Genomic DNA, 16,295 nt, shown 5'->3' with positions numbered 1-16,295 from the left:
AATTAAAGGTGACTGAAAAGTTTCAGTGGAATATGTTTGGCACTGTCATGGTTTCCCTGACAGCTGATGAATGTTTCCTTAAAAATGCTTTTGTCAGAAATTTGAGAGGTATAAAGAGTTTTATTGAAATTAGCTGTCTTCAAAACTATACATAGAAAGATGTTTCCATCTTTTTAATAATTTTAATGAAGCGAAGTTCTCTAGTTATATATTCCTTATTTAAAGTCATAGCTCCTAGCCTGTACTTCAGTGTTTAATCTGAGATACTTAGTCTTAGAAAAGGAGCTATTTGGCTGAAACCTTTAGAGAAAATAAGGCATTTTAGAGTAGCCAGGCAGCGAGTGGTGCTTGTAGAAGGGATATTGCTTGGTTTTGAGGCAAGTGTTGGGTTTTTTATATGGGTTTTTTTGCATATGACAGTCTAAAGTAGAGAAAAAAAATTCTTTTTCCAAATGCATCAGTAAGCTGGGGAGAGAAGAAAAAAAACCCCAAAAAACAAAAGGATAAAGTAATATGAGCATCACATGAAAGGAAGCAAAGCTTTGAGGTCAGAATTACTTGTCTGATGATCAGACAGGGAAGCTGTGAGAGAGCAGAGAAGCAAGGGCAGCTCTCAAGCCTGAGGTTCTCCTGTTGTCTCTGGGCTCCTGGTGAGATCTCCGTGGAGCAGCAGAGCTGGCCAGAGCCAGCAGAGCAGGGATGGAGGTGAATCTCAGCATCCTCCCACTCAGTGTCAGCTCCTGCAGCCCCACAGCCGCGGGCTCAGCCCCTCCATCCTTCCAGAGCTGCTCCTGGAGCTCCGTGCCCTTGAGCAAGGCAGGCCTGCTGGGCAGGGCAGGAGCAGGGAATTATTCCATGAGCTGGAGTGAAAGATGTGTGTTCCTACAGACACGGAGTCGGTGGGGCTGGCTTGGATTGCTCAGCTCGGCTGCTGAGCCCGCGTTGTGCAACCAGAGGGGGTTATCAGAGCTCGCTGCTCCTCAGAAGAAGAGTAATGAATTGGAAAGGCCAGGAAAGCCGTGCCATGGCTGGTGAGCAGGGATGCAGCCCGTCAGTGAGCTCTGCTCCAGCTGACAGACACGTTGTGGGGGCTGGCAGCCTCGTGGCAGAGCCACGGAGGAGATCTCTTCAACATTCCACAGATGCTTCTGAACGCAGAGGAGCGATGTGACAGATTTGAGTTCTTTTCCAAGTTCTGGAAAGAAGCATTCTTCCCTTTGGGAAAAGAGGGGCCTTTTTCTTCCCTTTTTCCTCAAGTTTGACTCATTCTCCTCCATTCCTGCTGCCAGCCTTTCCTGCTGAGGGCTTTGCACCACCCTTGTTCTGGTCTTGCTCTGCTCTCCTCTTCCCACTGCTCTTGCAGCACGTTGAAGCTGTGGCTCTGTTCCTGTCTGGTGTTTTCTCTTCTGCTCAGCCCTCTCTGCTCTGAGGCACAGCTCAGCTTCTCCCCAGCTCAGACGCTGGTTTTAGGAGGTCTGCACATCCCTTAGGTCTTTGCCTGCCTGTGCTGTCTCATTTTTCCCCCTAACGCAACTAATTTTCACTTCTCTCTGCCTTCTGGTTCCATTTTTGTCAAAGTGAGAACTTCATTGACACATTTATTGTGGTTTGACTTTGATCCCTCTGTGTTTGAGTGGGAGGATCCTGCTCCTTGTGTTTTGATTGCCTCAATCCCTGCAGGAAAGGCCAAAGACAATGGCAAAGTCCTTTGGATCACTGGATGGGCCATTTCTCGGGTGCTCTCTGGGGATGGGACATATGGACCTGTGCAAAAGCAGAGCTCCCAGGTGTTGGAATGTCTTAATTTGGGATGGAATTTTAAGGTTTGCGTGAGCGTGTTGGAGCTGTGGGTTTTTCTAAATGTGTGACCAAATCTGGTCAGACTTCCTTGAGGAGGGGAAAAGGAATTTTCCATGCACAAGCCATCCCACATACAAATGCTAAGCCCACATCAGGGAACGTGGATGGTCTGGAGAGTTTCCAAGGAGAGGCACCAAAACCTTAAATAAAAGTGTCATTTTTCTAGCTTCATCTGGAGAGTGGCTGGAACCCTGGTGAACAGGATTTTCTGTGAAAATCAGTTTCGAGTCAAGCAGGCAGTATAGAAATCATGTTGTAGGAGTTTCAAACTTAGTTGGAAATCACAGAATAGCTGGGGTTGGGAGGGACCTCTGGAGATCATCCAGTCCAACCTCCTGCCAAGGCAGGGTCACCCTGAGCAGGGGACACAGGAACGTGTCCAGGTGGGTTTGGGATGTGGCCAGAGAGAGACACTCTGTGACCTCCTGGGCAGCTGTTCCAGTGCTTGCCACCCTCCATGGAAGGGGGTTCTTCCTGGTGTGGAGGTGGGTGAGCTCAACAGCTGGGCCTTTCCAGGGCTGTGGGGCAGTGCCTGGTTGGTCTGTAGGATCATGGCTGGTCTGTGAGTGCCATGCAGCTCTCTTCATACCAGAGAAGATAAACCACCATAAGACCTCCCTGAGCTCTGGGCCAGCACTGCTGGGTCAGCCCTGAGGATCAGGAGCAGCTCCAAGGTGATTAGGATGGATTGCTTGTTGTTCTAAGAGGGATTTGGTTTTTTTTCCTTAACAAACCAGACCTTCATTTGTAGCTGGGCTGGGTGTTTACATCCAGATCCTGAAATGAGGGATATTTCTCACTCTTCTCCTGAACTGCAGGGGTGAAACGATCACTTGTTACTGGGAATATTTGTTGCTATATGGCCCAATTTGCACAGCTTCTTGCATAACAGCATCCCAGTAGAGCAGGCAGTGGTGGTGCTGGGAAGGGAGCCCTTGTGCAGACTGCAGGGAATGTGGCAGTAATGGAAACAATATGGAGTAAGAGCGTGTTTAAAGAGTCAATTTTAAAGGCTGGGATAATTGTGCAAGAAACTTGGCTTCAGAAACGTGTAAGGGAAGGAATCTCGAAGCAGCCAAATAGGCCGTGAAGAATCCATACAGCTTTTCTGGGGTTTTACAGGAGTCCCTGTTTAACTGTTTCTGGTGCGCTCTGTGTGCAGAACTGCCCCCCCGAGGCTGGGGACGAGCTGTTCCTGGCAGCTACGAGCCCTCTATCCCAATTAAAGGTATTTTTCTGCTTTGTTTCAGCCCTGGAATGAGGTCAGATGTAAGCTCTTCTCCATCCACAACCTCAGCAACTACGGGACCACCTCCCAAGCTCTGCCTGGTGTGCTCCGACGAGGCCTCCGGGTGCCACTACGGCGTCCTGACGTGTGGCAGCTGCAAAGTGTTCTTCAAAAGGGCAGTGGAAGGTAGGACCTGCTTGGACTGGAGTTAGCTGCTTGTAGATACAGGATCCCCACGCACATCATCCGTTTTCAAACCCAGCATCCATGGTTTTGCCAGAATCCTACTGAACAGCCCATCCATTAGATCAGTGATCTTGTCATAGTAAATCACACTGATAATGGTGCATTATGCAAAGCATGGATTCCATTCACATTGATAAAATGCTCCCATTCACTCTGGGTAAAAGAATTTATTGTTGTTTTGGCTTTCGTCCCTTTCATTTTCTTTCACTGTTGTTTTTGTTTATTTGTCCCATTTTTATACAGATATTTGTCTGCGTGCAATAGATTTGTCAAGTTCGTGATTTTTCAATTTATGGTTAGTTGGTTTGTGTAGAAAACTTACATGGAACTTGATAGATCTGTTGTGTGTGAGGTTATTGTCATTTTCCTGTAAACAATGTTGGTTGAATTGCATCCATGTCCCTGGGTGTTACTTGCAGGGACACTGGGTACCAGGGACGTGTGTGGGATTGGATCACTGGGATTTCTGTCTAGCTGTGATTAGAGAAAACCATTCTGGAAAACAGAGATGATGGAAAACTAACATGAATAAGGACTGTGTGGTTTTTGGGTGCATCAGTAGCCATTTTGTGAGGTACTGGGTTGTACCTCAAGAGCTGACTGAGCTTCAGTATCACATGCAGAAAAACTGGAGCATATTCCCAGTGTTTCTGGGAAGATGGTGATTCCTCAGGTCTGAAGAACATTGTTCTTAGTTCTGGCCCTCAGGGTTTCCTGTCTTGTGCCTTCCTCGTGCAGCCCTCTCTGAACCAGGCTCTTTCTGCTGAGTTTTGTGCAAGCTGGGGTCACTGGAGGAGGGGGAGGCTCTTTGACAGAGACAAGCCACCATTCAGTCCTCAGAAGCAGGACTTTCCCCCAGTTCCTGGCTCACCGGGGGCCATGGGAGCTCCATGGAAGGGCAGAGCCCCTCGGAGGGATCAGCAAAGTCAGGTTCATGTCCTGGTTTCTGCTGGGCACAAAGGGGTGTTGGCTCTGTGGCAGCTGAAGTATAACAAGGCAGTATGAGCTCAAGTGCAAAGCAAATAATCATCTGTACCTTTGATTAAAACATGGTCACCAGAGATCCCTCAGGAGACGAATTATAAGGCAGCTGGACAGGTGCCATAGCCATGGGCTTGCCTGTTCTCAAGCTTAAATAAATCACAAATGTATTGATACAGGAAGGAATCACCCCAGTGATTCCTTTTGGGTTTGACACACCATAAATCAACTGTCTTGATGTTAAAAATGTCAGCGGGCTTGTGGCAATCAGTTCCTCGAGGCTCACCTCTGCTTCCGTTTTGACTGTGCCACAAATTGTCCCACTTCTCCCAGAATCCCAGAATCACTGAGGTTGGAAAACACCTCCCAGTTCATGAAGTTGAGCCTTTGATCGATCACCACCATGTCAGCTGGGCCCCAGCACCCTAAGCACCCTAAACCCTTCCATCCTATGCCATGGATGTTTGCAGGACTGCTTCCAGGATCTGTTAGTCCTAGTCCTCACTTTAAGGAACAAATAGTTTGGTTTTGTCTTTTATAGGCATTTTTCTTATTAGGAACATATGTAAAAAGAATTTGTTTCTGCAATATCCTTTTTATTAGTGGCTGCCAGGCACCTGTTAGTGCTCGGATCAAGCTGACTCTGCACACTCATTATCCGGCCTTTAGCCAAAGCCCTTTTTTCCACCTTTGCCTCCAGGCCTGTGTACTGTGACAGAAATAGTCACAGAAACTGGAAGTGTCAGTGTCTAGGAAGTCAATATAAAGTGCATCTTTTCAGCAAAGAGTAGAACCAGAGGAGAAGAGGAAGGGTGAAGGTGGGACAGCAGCTGTCGGTTTGTGTGCAGTTCTTCAGGCAGACAGCCTTTCTTCAGGAGCCAGGCTGGCCAGAGATAGCATTTTCTAGTTCTGATCTCGTGGTGTTTCAGAGCCCAGAGCCCTCATGAGTGAGTTTCTCCAGCCCCAGCCCTGCTCAGCTCCCAGCCCTTCACCCAGTGTAGCAGCCTGGATCCTCCCAGCTCCTCACACCTCCCTCCTGCAGCCTCCCCAGCACCTCTCCCTCCTGCTCTGCTCCAGATCAGCCTTCTTCGTCAGCAGTTTCCATTCCATCTTCCCAAGTCCTTTCTCTGCAGTTCCCAACCTTTTTTAGGCTGCTGTGCTCAAATGGGCACAGAGCTGTTGGTGCCACGGTGCGTCAGAGCCCCGGTGCCAGCGGGGCAGTGGGCAGCACGGGGATGGGGTGGGATAATGGGATGGGATAATGGGATGGGATGGGATTGATGGGATGGTAATGGCAATGGCAATGGGGATGGGATTGGCCAGCCTCTGAGAAATGTCCTTGTGTGCCCCAGCTCCCCCTGGAAACAAGTGCCTTGGCTCACTCCTGGTTTTTAGCAGAGTATTTGTGGAGTGTCTGGGTTTGAGCAGCAGAGAGAACTGGAGCATGTTCGTTTTGCTGCTGGCAAAGCCCTGGGCAGCAGGAGGACGTGGAGCACCAACTTCCCTTCATTCTCCCCCAGAATGGTCTTGTGACAAGAGGCTTTGATGTAGCATAACACAAAGAAATAGTGTAGCTTGGTCCTAGAAAAGGCAAGAATAGGTGAGCAGTAATTACAAGGAACCAAGCATTCATGGAGAGGAAGCTCTTTGTTAGGAATAGAATGGAGCAGCTCAGGAGCATCCTCCCCTCAGGTATTGAGGTGTGAAACTGAGGTCTCACCAGACAGCGTGGAGGGCTGTGGAGCTGTTGTCTCTGCTCCACTGCAGCACTGGGCATCACTTCATGTTCTGTGTGTTTCTATGTGCTAGGATGCCAATTGCAACCAGAACGGTGAGTGGAGGATCTGCTGTCTGAATTAATCACACACAAAGCTGGCACAAGGGTCAGGAAGGCTCCTCTTCCCTGAGTGCAGGAGGTGGGGGGGTCATTCAGAAAAACATTCCTTGGAATATCAGCTTGAGACGCTTCACTGGAGAAGTTTGGCCAAAGCCATAGGAATGAACTCTGCATGCCCATAATTTTCACAGCTGACTTGTAAGAAATTCCTTCTCCAAGCTGTTTTCCTGTGAGAAAACTCTTGGACTCTGTTGTTAATAATTCAGTATTTGGAAAATCTGTGTTTGTTTCTCACAATATTGTACTGTCAGTACTTTGCAGTACAGAGTAAAAGCCCAGGCTGCAGCATTCTGCCCTCTGGAAAAACATGCTCCTTGACCCCTGTCTGGGAGAAGGATCTATTCTTTGGTAATACCTTTCCCTAAATAAGTTACATTCAGACATTCATTCACATAACTCATATAATTAAGAATAGATACTTCTGTTGTCCTGCTCTAAGCAACTAAGAAGTACAGTTATTTTATGTGCTTCAACTTGTTGTGTTTTCAGGGCCAGTTTTGCTCTGAATCTGTGAATCCATAAAAATGTCAGCAAATTTGGTTTGTCCAGGTCAGGCTGTAAGTTACAGGAAGGTTTCTTGGCTGTCCAGCTGATGAAGCTGTGTCTGCGCTCTGTAGAAACGTTTACAAGTGTTTTCTCAGAATGTGTTCGTGCACATTATTTATGTCTCATGTCAGACTATTTAGAGAAATGGGAAACCTGCTGTAGAAGGCGGCTTTGGTAAATGCAGGGGGAAATAGTTTTAAAAATAGAAGTTGCCTGGTGTTAACAAATAGAAAACAATGTTTTTACCTAAATGTATTGGCTTTGAGATGTAAACATGAGGAATGGGTTTGGATATGTGAAATCGTGTGGGTACCGGTGTTTTTGCAAGGCAAGGGAAGGTTTTCTGTGGTCCCGACTGTCACTGAGGCAGGGCTGTGCCGTGGGGAGCTGATGTTTGTCTGTCTGTGTTTGTGGCAGGGCAGCACAACTACCTGTGTGCCGGCAGGAACGACTGCATCATCGACAAGATCCGCAGGAAGAACTGCCCCGCGTGCCGCTACCGCAAGTGTCTGCAGGCGGGCATGAACCTGGAAGGTAACGCTGCCTGCCCGGGGCTGCTGCTGGGGGAACTGCTGGGGAACTGCCAGGGAACTGCCAGGGAAACTGCCAGGGAAACTGCCAGGGAACTGCTGGGGTGACTGCCGGGGAACTGCCAGGGAAACTGCCAGGGAACTGCTGGGCAACTGCTGGGCTGCTGCTGGGGCAACTGCCAGGGAAACTGCCAGGGAAACTGCTGGGGCTGCTGCTGGGGCAGCTGCCAGGGAAACTGCCAGGGAAACTGCCAGGGGAACTGCCAGGGAACTGCTGGGCAACTGCTGGGGCTGCTGCTGGGGGAATTGCTGGGGCAACTCCCAGGGAAACTGCTGGGGCAACTCCCAGGGAAACTGCTGGAGCAACTGCCAGGGAAACTGCCAGGGAACTGCTGGGGCAACTGCTGGGGTGACTGCCGGGGAACTGCTGGGGCTGCTGCTGGGGGAACTGCCAGGGAAACTGCTGGGCAACTGCTGGGGGAACTGCCAGGGGAACTGCTGGGGCAACTGGTAGGGCTGCTGGTGGGGAAGCTGGCAGGGCAGCTGCTGGGGGCAGCTTCAGTCCGTGCTGCGTTCCGTGGGCATTGCCACGAGACACAGCAGGGCCTGTGCTGAGCCTTCTCCTGTGTGTGCTCGCTGGCTGGCTCGCTGTGCTCAGCACAAGTGAGGCTGAGGCACGCACACAAGCTGGGGTTGTTCTTCATTCCTCTCAGCACGTACGTCTCGTGGCTTTTCCGTGGAATGTGGGACAGCAGAGCTCTTGGAGAGCACCTGGAGGGAGGTGTGACACCTGTGGGAGGGTGTGCTGTCTGAGTGACCTGACTCTGAGACCATGGACAGGGATGGGAGCGGGGGTTATGTCTTCCAGCTGAGGAAAATTGAAGTACTTTTGTTCATGCTGCGGATACTTCTTAAATACCTGACAAAATTTCTCTAGAAAGTGTTGGTTAAATTTAACATAGCACCACATCGTTGTTCTCTGCTGAGTCCTGAATGACTCCTGAGAATCTGAAGGCTACATCAACCAGAGATTTAGCAGCAGTTGTAAAATGGCATAAAACACTTTTATTAGTGTCAGCTTCACTTTATGTTTGCTATTTTTCCCTGAGCAGCAGAGATTAATGCAGCACTTACTAGTGCAGTTATCCTGGTGGTCCGTGTATAATCAAAGTTGTCAGATAAAATAAAAATGTCAAAGATGCATTTGTCAGCTCCAAGGATGAGCAGAATTTAATTTCAGTCAGTGCTAACATCCTTGGTGAGGTGTAAGTGATAAGTTAAAGAGATCAGTGAAGCACAGACTGGTGTCTGTGTTAGCACATCCTTCCTCTTGTGCTCCCAGCCTCCCTGGGGGGACACAGCTCCACTTCTCCTGGGCTTCTCCTGGGCCCTTCCAGGCTCATCCCCTCCTCAGGCTGGGTGGGATGCTGCTGCTCCCTTTGTTGAGCTGTTGTCATGATCCACGTGCAGGAGGGGAGGCTACAGCCAAAACCTACAGTAGTGGCTTCTGAAATAAATCCCTAAAAGCTGTGAATGGTCAGTGAGTGTCTCCCAGGAGCTGGGTTTGGGGTTTGGACACTCCCAGTGGGCTGGACCTCATCCTTCAGGGGTCAGAGCAGGTCACTGCCCTGCCAGTGGCTGGGAGCAAGGTCACCTAACAGCAGAGCCTAAGGCAGCTTAAATCATGCCAGACCCCACAGGTTTGGTTTTGAGGTGGGAAAGAACGCATTTTGGTTAAGGCTGATTTGTATTTATTCTCTTCATAGTTGTTCTCAAAATACATCTGTGCCATTGATGTATTTATCTGTGTGAATAAGTGCTCTCATAGTAAGGAACAGTTCTCTGACACTCAGGTTTAGTGCTCTCATTGTGAGCTTTTCCCTCCTGAGAAGCCTCAGGGTGATGACGTTGGGCTCTTGTCACTTCTCCTCTTGTAGGTTGGAGCCCTTCCAGTGTGGTTTGTCTGAGTTCTGGCACAGAGAATCCTAGAGAATAGTGAGGTTTTGGAGGGTGGATTTTGTTATATAAGTTGTTGGAGAAGGTGGAGAGAGGGAAGCTTTTATGGCTGAGAGGGAAAAGGAATCTAGAAACTCAGGAGCACAAAATGGAAGAACCCAGAGTAGTGTGAAAGGGTGAAAAACGCCATGAAAACAAGGATTTTTGGGACAGATCTGAACAGATGGAGAAGTGGTCATGCAGAAAAGCAAACTGGGAGGCAGCAAAAACTGCTGGGGGAATTGCTGGGGAACTGCCAGGGAACTGCCAGGGAACTGCTGGGGCTGCTGCTGGGGCAACTGCTGGGGAACTGCCAGGGAAGTGCCAGGGAACTGCCAGGGAAACTGCCAGGGAGCTGCTGGGCAACTGCTGGGGTGACTGTCGGGGAACTGCCAGGGGACTGCTGGGGTGACTGCTGGGCAACTGCTGGGGGAACTGCCGGGGAACTGCCAGGGAAACTGCCAGGGAACTGCCAGGGAAACTGCCAGGGAACTGCCAGGGAAACTGCCAGGGAACTGCCAGGGAAACTGCCAGGGAACTGCCAGGGAAACTGCCAGGGAACTGCCAGGGAAACTGCCAGGGAACTGCCAGGGAAACTGCCAGGGAACTGCCAGGGAAACTGCCAGGGAACTGCCAGGGAAACTGCCAGGGAACTGCCAGGGAAACTGCCAGGGAACTGCCAGGGAAACTGCCAGGGAACTGCCAGGGAAACTGCCAGGGAACTGCCAGGGAAACTGCCAGGGAACTGCCAGGGAAACTGCCAGGGAACTGCCAGGGAAACTGCTGGGGCTACTGCTGGGGTGATTGCCAGAGAAACACTGCCAGGGAAACTGCTGGGGCAACTGGTAGGGCTGCTGGTGGGGAAACTGGCAGGGCAGCTGCTGGGGGCAGCTTCAGTCCGTGCTGCGTTCTGTGGGCATTGCCACGAGACACAGCAGGGCCTGTGCTGAGCCTTCTCCTGTGTGTGCTCGCTGGCTGGCTCGCTGTGCTCAGCACAAGTGAGGCTGAGGCACGCACACAAGCTGGGGTTGTTCTTCATTCCTCTCAGCACGTACGTCTCGTGGCTTTTCCGTGGAATGTGGGACAGCAGAGCTCTTGGAGAGCACCTGGAGGGAGGTGTGACACCTGTGGGAGGGTGTGCTGTCTGAGTGACCTGACTCTGAGACCATGGACAGGGATGGGAGCGGGGGTTATGTCTTCCAGCTGAGGAAAATTGAAGTACTTTTGTTCATGCTGCGGATACTTCTTAAATACCTGACAAAATTTCTCTAGAAAGTGTTGGTTAAATTTAACATAGCACCACATCGTTGTTCTCTGCTGAGTCCTGAATGACTCCTGAGAATCTGAAGGCTACATCAACCAGAGATTTAGCAGCAGTTGTAAAATGGCATAAAACACTTTTATTAGTGTCAGCTTCACTTTATGTTTGCTATTTTTCCCTGAGCAGCAGAGATTAATGCAGCACTTACTAGTGCAGTTATCCTGGTGGTCCGTGTATAATCAAAGTTGTCAGATAAAATAAAAATGTCAAAGATGTATTTTGTCAGCTCCAAGGATGAACAGAATTTCATTTCAGTCAGTGCTAACATCCTTGGTGAGGTGTAAGTGATAAGTTAAAGAGATCAGTGAAGCACAGACTGGTGTCTGTGTTAGCACATCCTTCCTCTTGTGCTCCCAGCCTCCCTGGGGGGACACAGCTCCACTTCTCCTGGGCTTCTCCTGGGCCCTTCCAGGCTCATCCCCTCCTCAGGCTGGGTGGGATGCTGCTGCTCCCTTTGTTGAGCTGTTGTCATGATCCACGTGCAGGAGGGGAGGCTACAGCCAAAACCTACAGTAGTGGCTTCTGAAATAAATCCCTAAAAGCTGTGAATGGTCAGTGAGTGTCTCCCAGGAGCTGGGTTTGGGGTTTGGACACTCCCAGTGGGCTGGACCTCATCCTTCAGGGGTCAGAGCAGGTCACTGCCCTGCCAGTGGCTGGGAGCAAGGTCACCTAACAGCAGAGCCTAAGGCAGCTTAAATCATGCCAGACCCCACAGGTTTGGTTTTGAGGTGGGAAAGAACGCATTTTGGTTAAGGCTGATTTGTATTTATTCTCTTCATAGTTGTTCTCAAAATACATCTGTGCCATTGATGTATTTATCTGTGTGAATAAGTGCTCTCATAGTAAGGAACAGTTCTCTGACACTCAGGTTTAGTGCTCTCATTGTGAGCTTTTCCCTCCTGAGAAGCCTCAGGGTGATGACGTTGGGCTCTTGTCACTTCTCCTCTTGTAGGTTGGAGCCCTTCCAGTGTGGTTTGTCTGAGTTCTGGCACAGAGAATCCTAGAGAATAGTGAGGTTTTGGAGGGTGGATTTTGTTATATAAGTTGTTGGAGAAGGTGGAGAGAGGGAAGCTTTTATGGCTGAGAGGGAAAAGGAATCTAGAAACTCAGGAGCACAAAATGGAAGAACCCAGAGTAGTGTGAAAGGGTGAAAAACGCCATGAAAACAAGGATTTTTGGGACAGATCTGAACAGATGGAGAAGTGGTCATGCAGAAAAGCAAACTGGGAGGCAGCAAAAAGTGCAGAAGAGACTTAAAATCCACTTTATCTTGTCTGTTTTAGGCTCACAGTTTAGGAATGACTGTTGTTCAAAAGAGAATTAAATTTGCATGTTTTTTAGACAGTAATTTCTTTTTGAAAAGTCCCCAGCTGCATCCTCAGCGCATAAACAATGGCTGTAGCAAACCAGTGAGTGGTCAGGAGAGCTCCAGTGTCCAGCCCTTCAGCCCTTGGGCCCCTTGCACTCACCTGACTTCCTGCTGGGCTTTTTCCAGGAGCCTGCCCTGTTTGGGGTTTCTCTCAGTTTCTGGTACCTGCAGTGGATCTCACTGTTAGGTATTGGGTGGAAAACAAATTTATTTTTAATTTAATGAATTCGTTCATTCATTCTGTCGTGCAGTGTTTTAATTGACCCGTTCTTGTTGTGAGTTAAAAGTGGCTCTTTCTAGTCACTTGATAATTTTCTGTTAGCCTTTTTGACCATAAAATCATTAAGGTTGGAAAAGACCTCAGGTCCATGCTTATCACCCTTTTCTGGAACTTTATTTTTTCTGTTGCATATTTTTGGGGGCGTAGGGGACTGGAAAAACATCAAACTGTCAAGCTGCAGGTACCAGAGATTTACACAGCACAAAGATGATATTTTGTACTCCAGCCTTTATTTCCTTGAGTTCTCATTTCCGCTCCCACCGTTAATTGGTGTTCCTTGGCACCCTCTCTCTTTGTGATGTGCTGGAAGAAAAGATTTATTGTTAGGTTTTATGCCTGTAAAAAAACGGTCTCATAATTTTTTTGGCTTTTCATGCTGCATTTTACAGTTAAACTTGGCAATTAATTAGTTTTTTTTCTGCAGTCTTCACTTGAAATTTATTTCATTTTTTTGGGGAATCTTTAGTTGTGATGCCTTGCCCTGCTGGTTCTGGTTGCCAGGTGAGGAGGGCAGTGCCTGTGGCTGCCGGGGGTGGTGGCAGCTCCCTCGCCCACCTGGCTCAGGTGCTGGGGCCATCTGCCCCCAGGCAGGGAGGAGGAAGCCTCTGCAGCCTGGTGGATGCCAGACTGCAGGAGCTTGGGGCTTGGGGGGGTTTTGTTTGTTTTGAGCAGAAAATCTTGGATGCTTTTCTCTCCATGCTGAGTTTATCTGTGGGGGTTATATCTCCTGTAACGTGCCCTGAGGAGCTGGCTTTAAATTAGTGGTCTTTATTATTATTTAAAAATTAATTGCAAAGAAATACATTATCTCAACCTTCTTCTCTTTTGTGAGGTACAGCTATATATCTAAGTCAGGACTGGTAGCAGCCTAATAAAAATTCTTGCATAATAATTTGTCTTATCAGATCTGTTTATTTTGATTGTAATTTTATCAGGCTTTCTGGGCTGGAAATACTCCATCCAGGTGTCTGCAGGAAGCTGAAGGCATGTGCTTCTAAATTTAAGTCAAAGCAGTTCATCTGCTCTTCAGAACACGGATGATGGGGCAAAAAAAAAGCCAGAATATGAAAGGATTTCTAAGCAGCCATTTCAAAATCGAGACGAGAACAACAAAAAGCTCTTTGCTCCAAGGAAACAACTCTTGCTATTCCCTCATGGCAGGCTTGGCACATGTGGCCAGTCCAGAAAACTTTGGGAAAATGCAGTTTGCACGAGGTCTGAGGAGGATTCCTTGTCCTTGGCAGCTGATTTCCGAAGGCTCTGCGGCAGCCGGAGGGAGCAGCGGGTCCAGGAGGGGTTTGTGTGCTGCAGGCTGGGTGCACTTCGGGTGCTCAGGGATTCTGAACAGCCCAGGAGGGACTTGGGATGCTACAGCTTGGCCTCAGAAGTTCCAGAGCAGAAATCAATTAATGAACCAAGGCACCCAGGGAAGGAGCTGGGCTCCTCTGCTCTCCCTTAAACAGCGAGTTCCTTCCGTGTGGCCGCGGCGTCCAGCAGAGCACAGCCAAGCAGGAGACTCCATTAGGGACAAGATGCTAATAAAACTGTTGCTCCAACTTTTTGTAGTTTACAGTTAACATCTCTGTGTGATGTTTTATTTATTTGGCGAATGAGTTTTATGGTTTAATTACGCAGCAGTGATTTATATGCAAGAGAGCTGGCAAGAGAAAAAGTTCCTTCTGCCCAGCATTTTTTAAAAAGAAAAGCTTTCCCTGGCTCGAGAGATCCAGTAACTTTTTACCCATTAAATATATTTTTTCCCTTTCTTTTGCCTAGTTTCTATGTTTGCTATTTAAAGGAACTTTTTAAAAGTGTGCAGTCCTGCAGATATTTCCAGTGGTAGGATTTCTGAGCCTTGTATTTTAGGCTTGGCTTTGGATTTTAGGATTTTTGAGCCTTGTATTTTAAGGTTGGCTTTGGATTTTAGGATTTTTGAGCCTTGTATTTTAGGGTCGGCTTTGGATTTTAGGATTTTTGAGCCTTGTATTTTAGGGCTGGCCTTGGGTTTTTTCAGCCTCGTACGGTACCTGCAGACATCGCTGAACACTTTGAAGCATTGGCATAAATGTGACTTTTATTAAAACGCAGGGTATTCTTTTCACTGGAAGTTTGCTTGGGATGAGTGCGGAATTCCCGACTCTGCCAACCGGTGCCGCGCGGGTTTCGCTGCCCTGCTGCGGGGGGAGCAGAGCAGCGTTTCCTCTGCCGTGTTCACCTCTTGGTGGCCATTCCCATCCCTCACCTGTGCTCGTTTCCCCACCCTTTGCAGCCCGGAAGACCAAGAAGAAGATCAAGGGGCTGCAGCAGGGCGGCGCGGCGGGCGCGCGCGAGGCTCCGGAGGCGGCCGGCAGCAAGAGCATCGTGCCCGCCTCGCTGCCGCAGCTGACGCCCACCCTGGTGTCCCTGCTCGAGGTCATCGAGCCCGAGGTGCTCTACTCGGGCTACGACAGCTCCCTGCCCGACTCCAGCTGGAGGATCCTCTCCACGCTCAACATGCTGGGCGGCCGCCAGGTGGTCGCTGCCGTCAAGTGGGCAAAGGCAATCCCAGGTAGGGCACAGGCACAGGGGGTGCTGCCTGCAGGCTTCCTGCTGAACCTAAACCTGCCTTTCCTCCTTCAGAGCTGTGCACGTGAAGTGTTGGTAGAATCTCTTCATGGCTCTGGTACTCGCGGAGCAGGAGAGCGGAAAAAATGGCAGATGCAAACGTTTATTTGCCACAAATTAGGTCATTTTACTTGAGCACTTTGACCATTGACTGTTGAAAATCTTATTTAAATGGGTATTTGTTGTTAAAGTATTACAGAGAACTATTTGTATTAGCTCTGTCTTCGCCTCAGATTCACAGAATGCCAGAATTATTTGTGTTGGAAGGACCTTAAAGCTCACCCAGTGCCACCCCTGCCATGGCAGGGACACCTCCCACTGTCCCAGGCTGCTCCCAGCCCTGTCCAGCTTGGTCTTGGACACTGCCAGGGATCCAGGGGCAGCCACAGCTGCTCTGGGCAGTAAACAATTGTTTCTTGAATACTTTTAGCAATGAGGTTCCCTTGGCTTCTGCAGCCCAGCATCTCTTTGCTGGCTCATGGGCTCTGCGTTCATGGGTGGATCTTCCCCGACTCCCCCTCCCTGCCCAGCTCCAGGGTGGAAGTCAGGGTGTTATTTTCTCTCCAGCTCTGCTCAAACTGACTCTTACCTGGGCAGGTTTGCTGCTGTTCTGGCTCCCACCTAAAGACACATTGAGACACAGAAGGAGTGATGTCAGATCTCAGCCTTGGACGTGACACGTGGCATCTGTCTTGGAGAGGCCAGGGCCAAGAGGAGCTGAAGATGTTTGTTCCTACAGAACAAAGCCCAGTGTTTATCTCCCTCTCACCCCTGTCAGTGCTGTTCACTACCTGTTCTCAGAATCCCTGGCAAAAACACCTCCGTGACGCATAGGTTGCCCAAAAATAACATCACAGAACAGGTCTGCCAAAAAAAAAAGAAAAAAGCCTGATAATGAGATTTATGAGTCATAACTGTGTCTCTTTGAGCAAGGGAAATAAATTAACAGTGGGAAAGAAAGGCTGGGAAGCTCAAATCCATCTGTGTCCAGCAGAGATGTGACTGGAGGGTTTGTGTGGGGTCTGGTTGACAAGGTGGGACAGGTTGGACCAGTTGGACTCTGTGATCTTGGGGAACTTTTCCAACCTCAGTGATTCTGGCATTCTGTGTCAGGGCTGTTTGCACTGGGCACTTGTGCTGAATTAGCTCAGTCTGCTCGAGGAGAGGCTCACATGCACACACTTCCTTCTGGGACAGGTTTTTGGGAGACCATCTGCTATTCCCAGATCCAGATTTAGATTCCATTTTATAAAACACTTCTCTGTTCATCATCTGTGCTGAGCAGAGATGTTTGTAATTAGCCAAACCCTTCAGGTTAGAGCTTATGCTCTCAATGAAAATGCCAATCTTCTCTTTAATAGCTACATTAATGGCAACTATTCTTATCATTTTTATCTCCTTTCTTTTGTTTGCTGAGGTGGTTCCTCATGAGTGTTTA

The 16,295-nt window shown here is 48.9% G+C and overlaps 1 protein-coding gene across 1 annotated transcript in view; it reads left to right on the top strand.

The window, feature by feature from the left end:
• The window catches only part of NR3C1 (nuclear receptor subfamily 3 group C member 1), a 64,835-nt gene that overhangs the window by 36,179 nt on the left and 12,361 nt on the right, over positions 1-16,295 (top strand). Inside the window, exons 3-5 of the mRNA XM_041489859.1 lie at positions 3,111-3,274; positions 7,176-7,292; positions 14,523-14,801. Of these exons, the coding sequence (XP_041345793.1) occupies positions 3,111-3,274; positions 7,176-7,292; positions 14,523-14,801 (560 nt within the window). The remainder of the gene's footprint in view (positions 1-3,110; positions 3,275-7,175; positions 7,293-14,522; positions 14,802-16,295) is intronic.

Source organism: Pyrgilauda ruficollis, unplaced genomic scaffold (genome assembly GCF_017590135.1).
Source record: "Pyrgilauda ruficollis isolate IOZ18807 unplaced genomic scaffold, ASM1759013v1 scaffold97, whole genome shotgun sequence".
In the NCBI taxonomy this organism is placed as follows: Eukaryota; Metazoa; Chordata; class Aves; order Passeriformes; family Passeridae; genus Pyrgilauda; species Pyrgilauda ruficollis.
The sequence above is the reverse complement of the archived record's forward strand: the minus strand, read 5'-3'. Positions and strand labels throughout refer to the sequence as shown.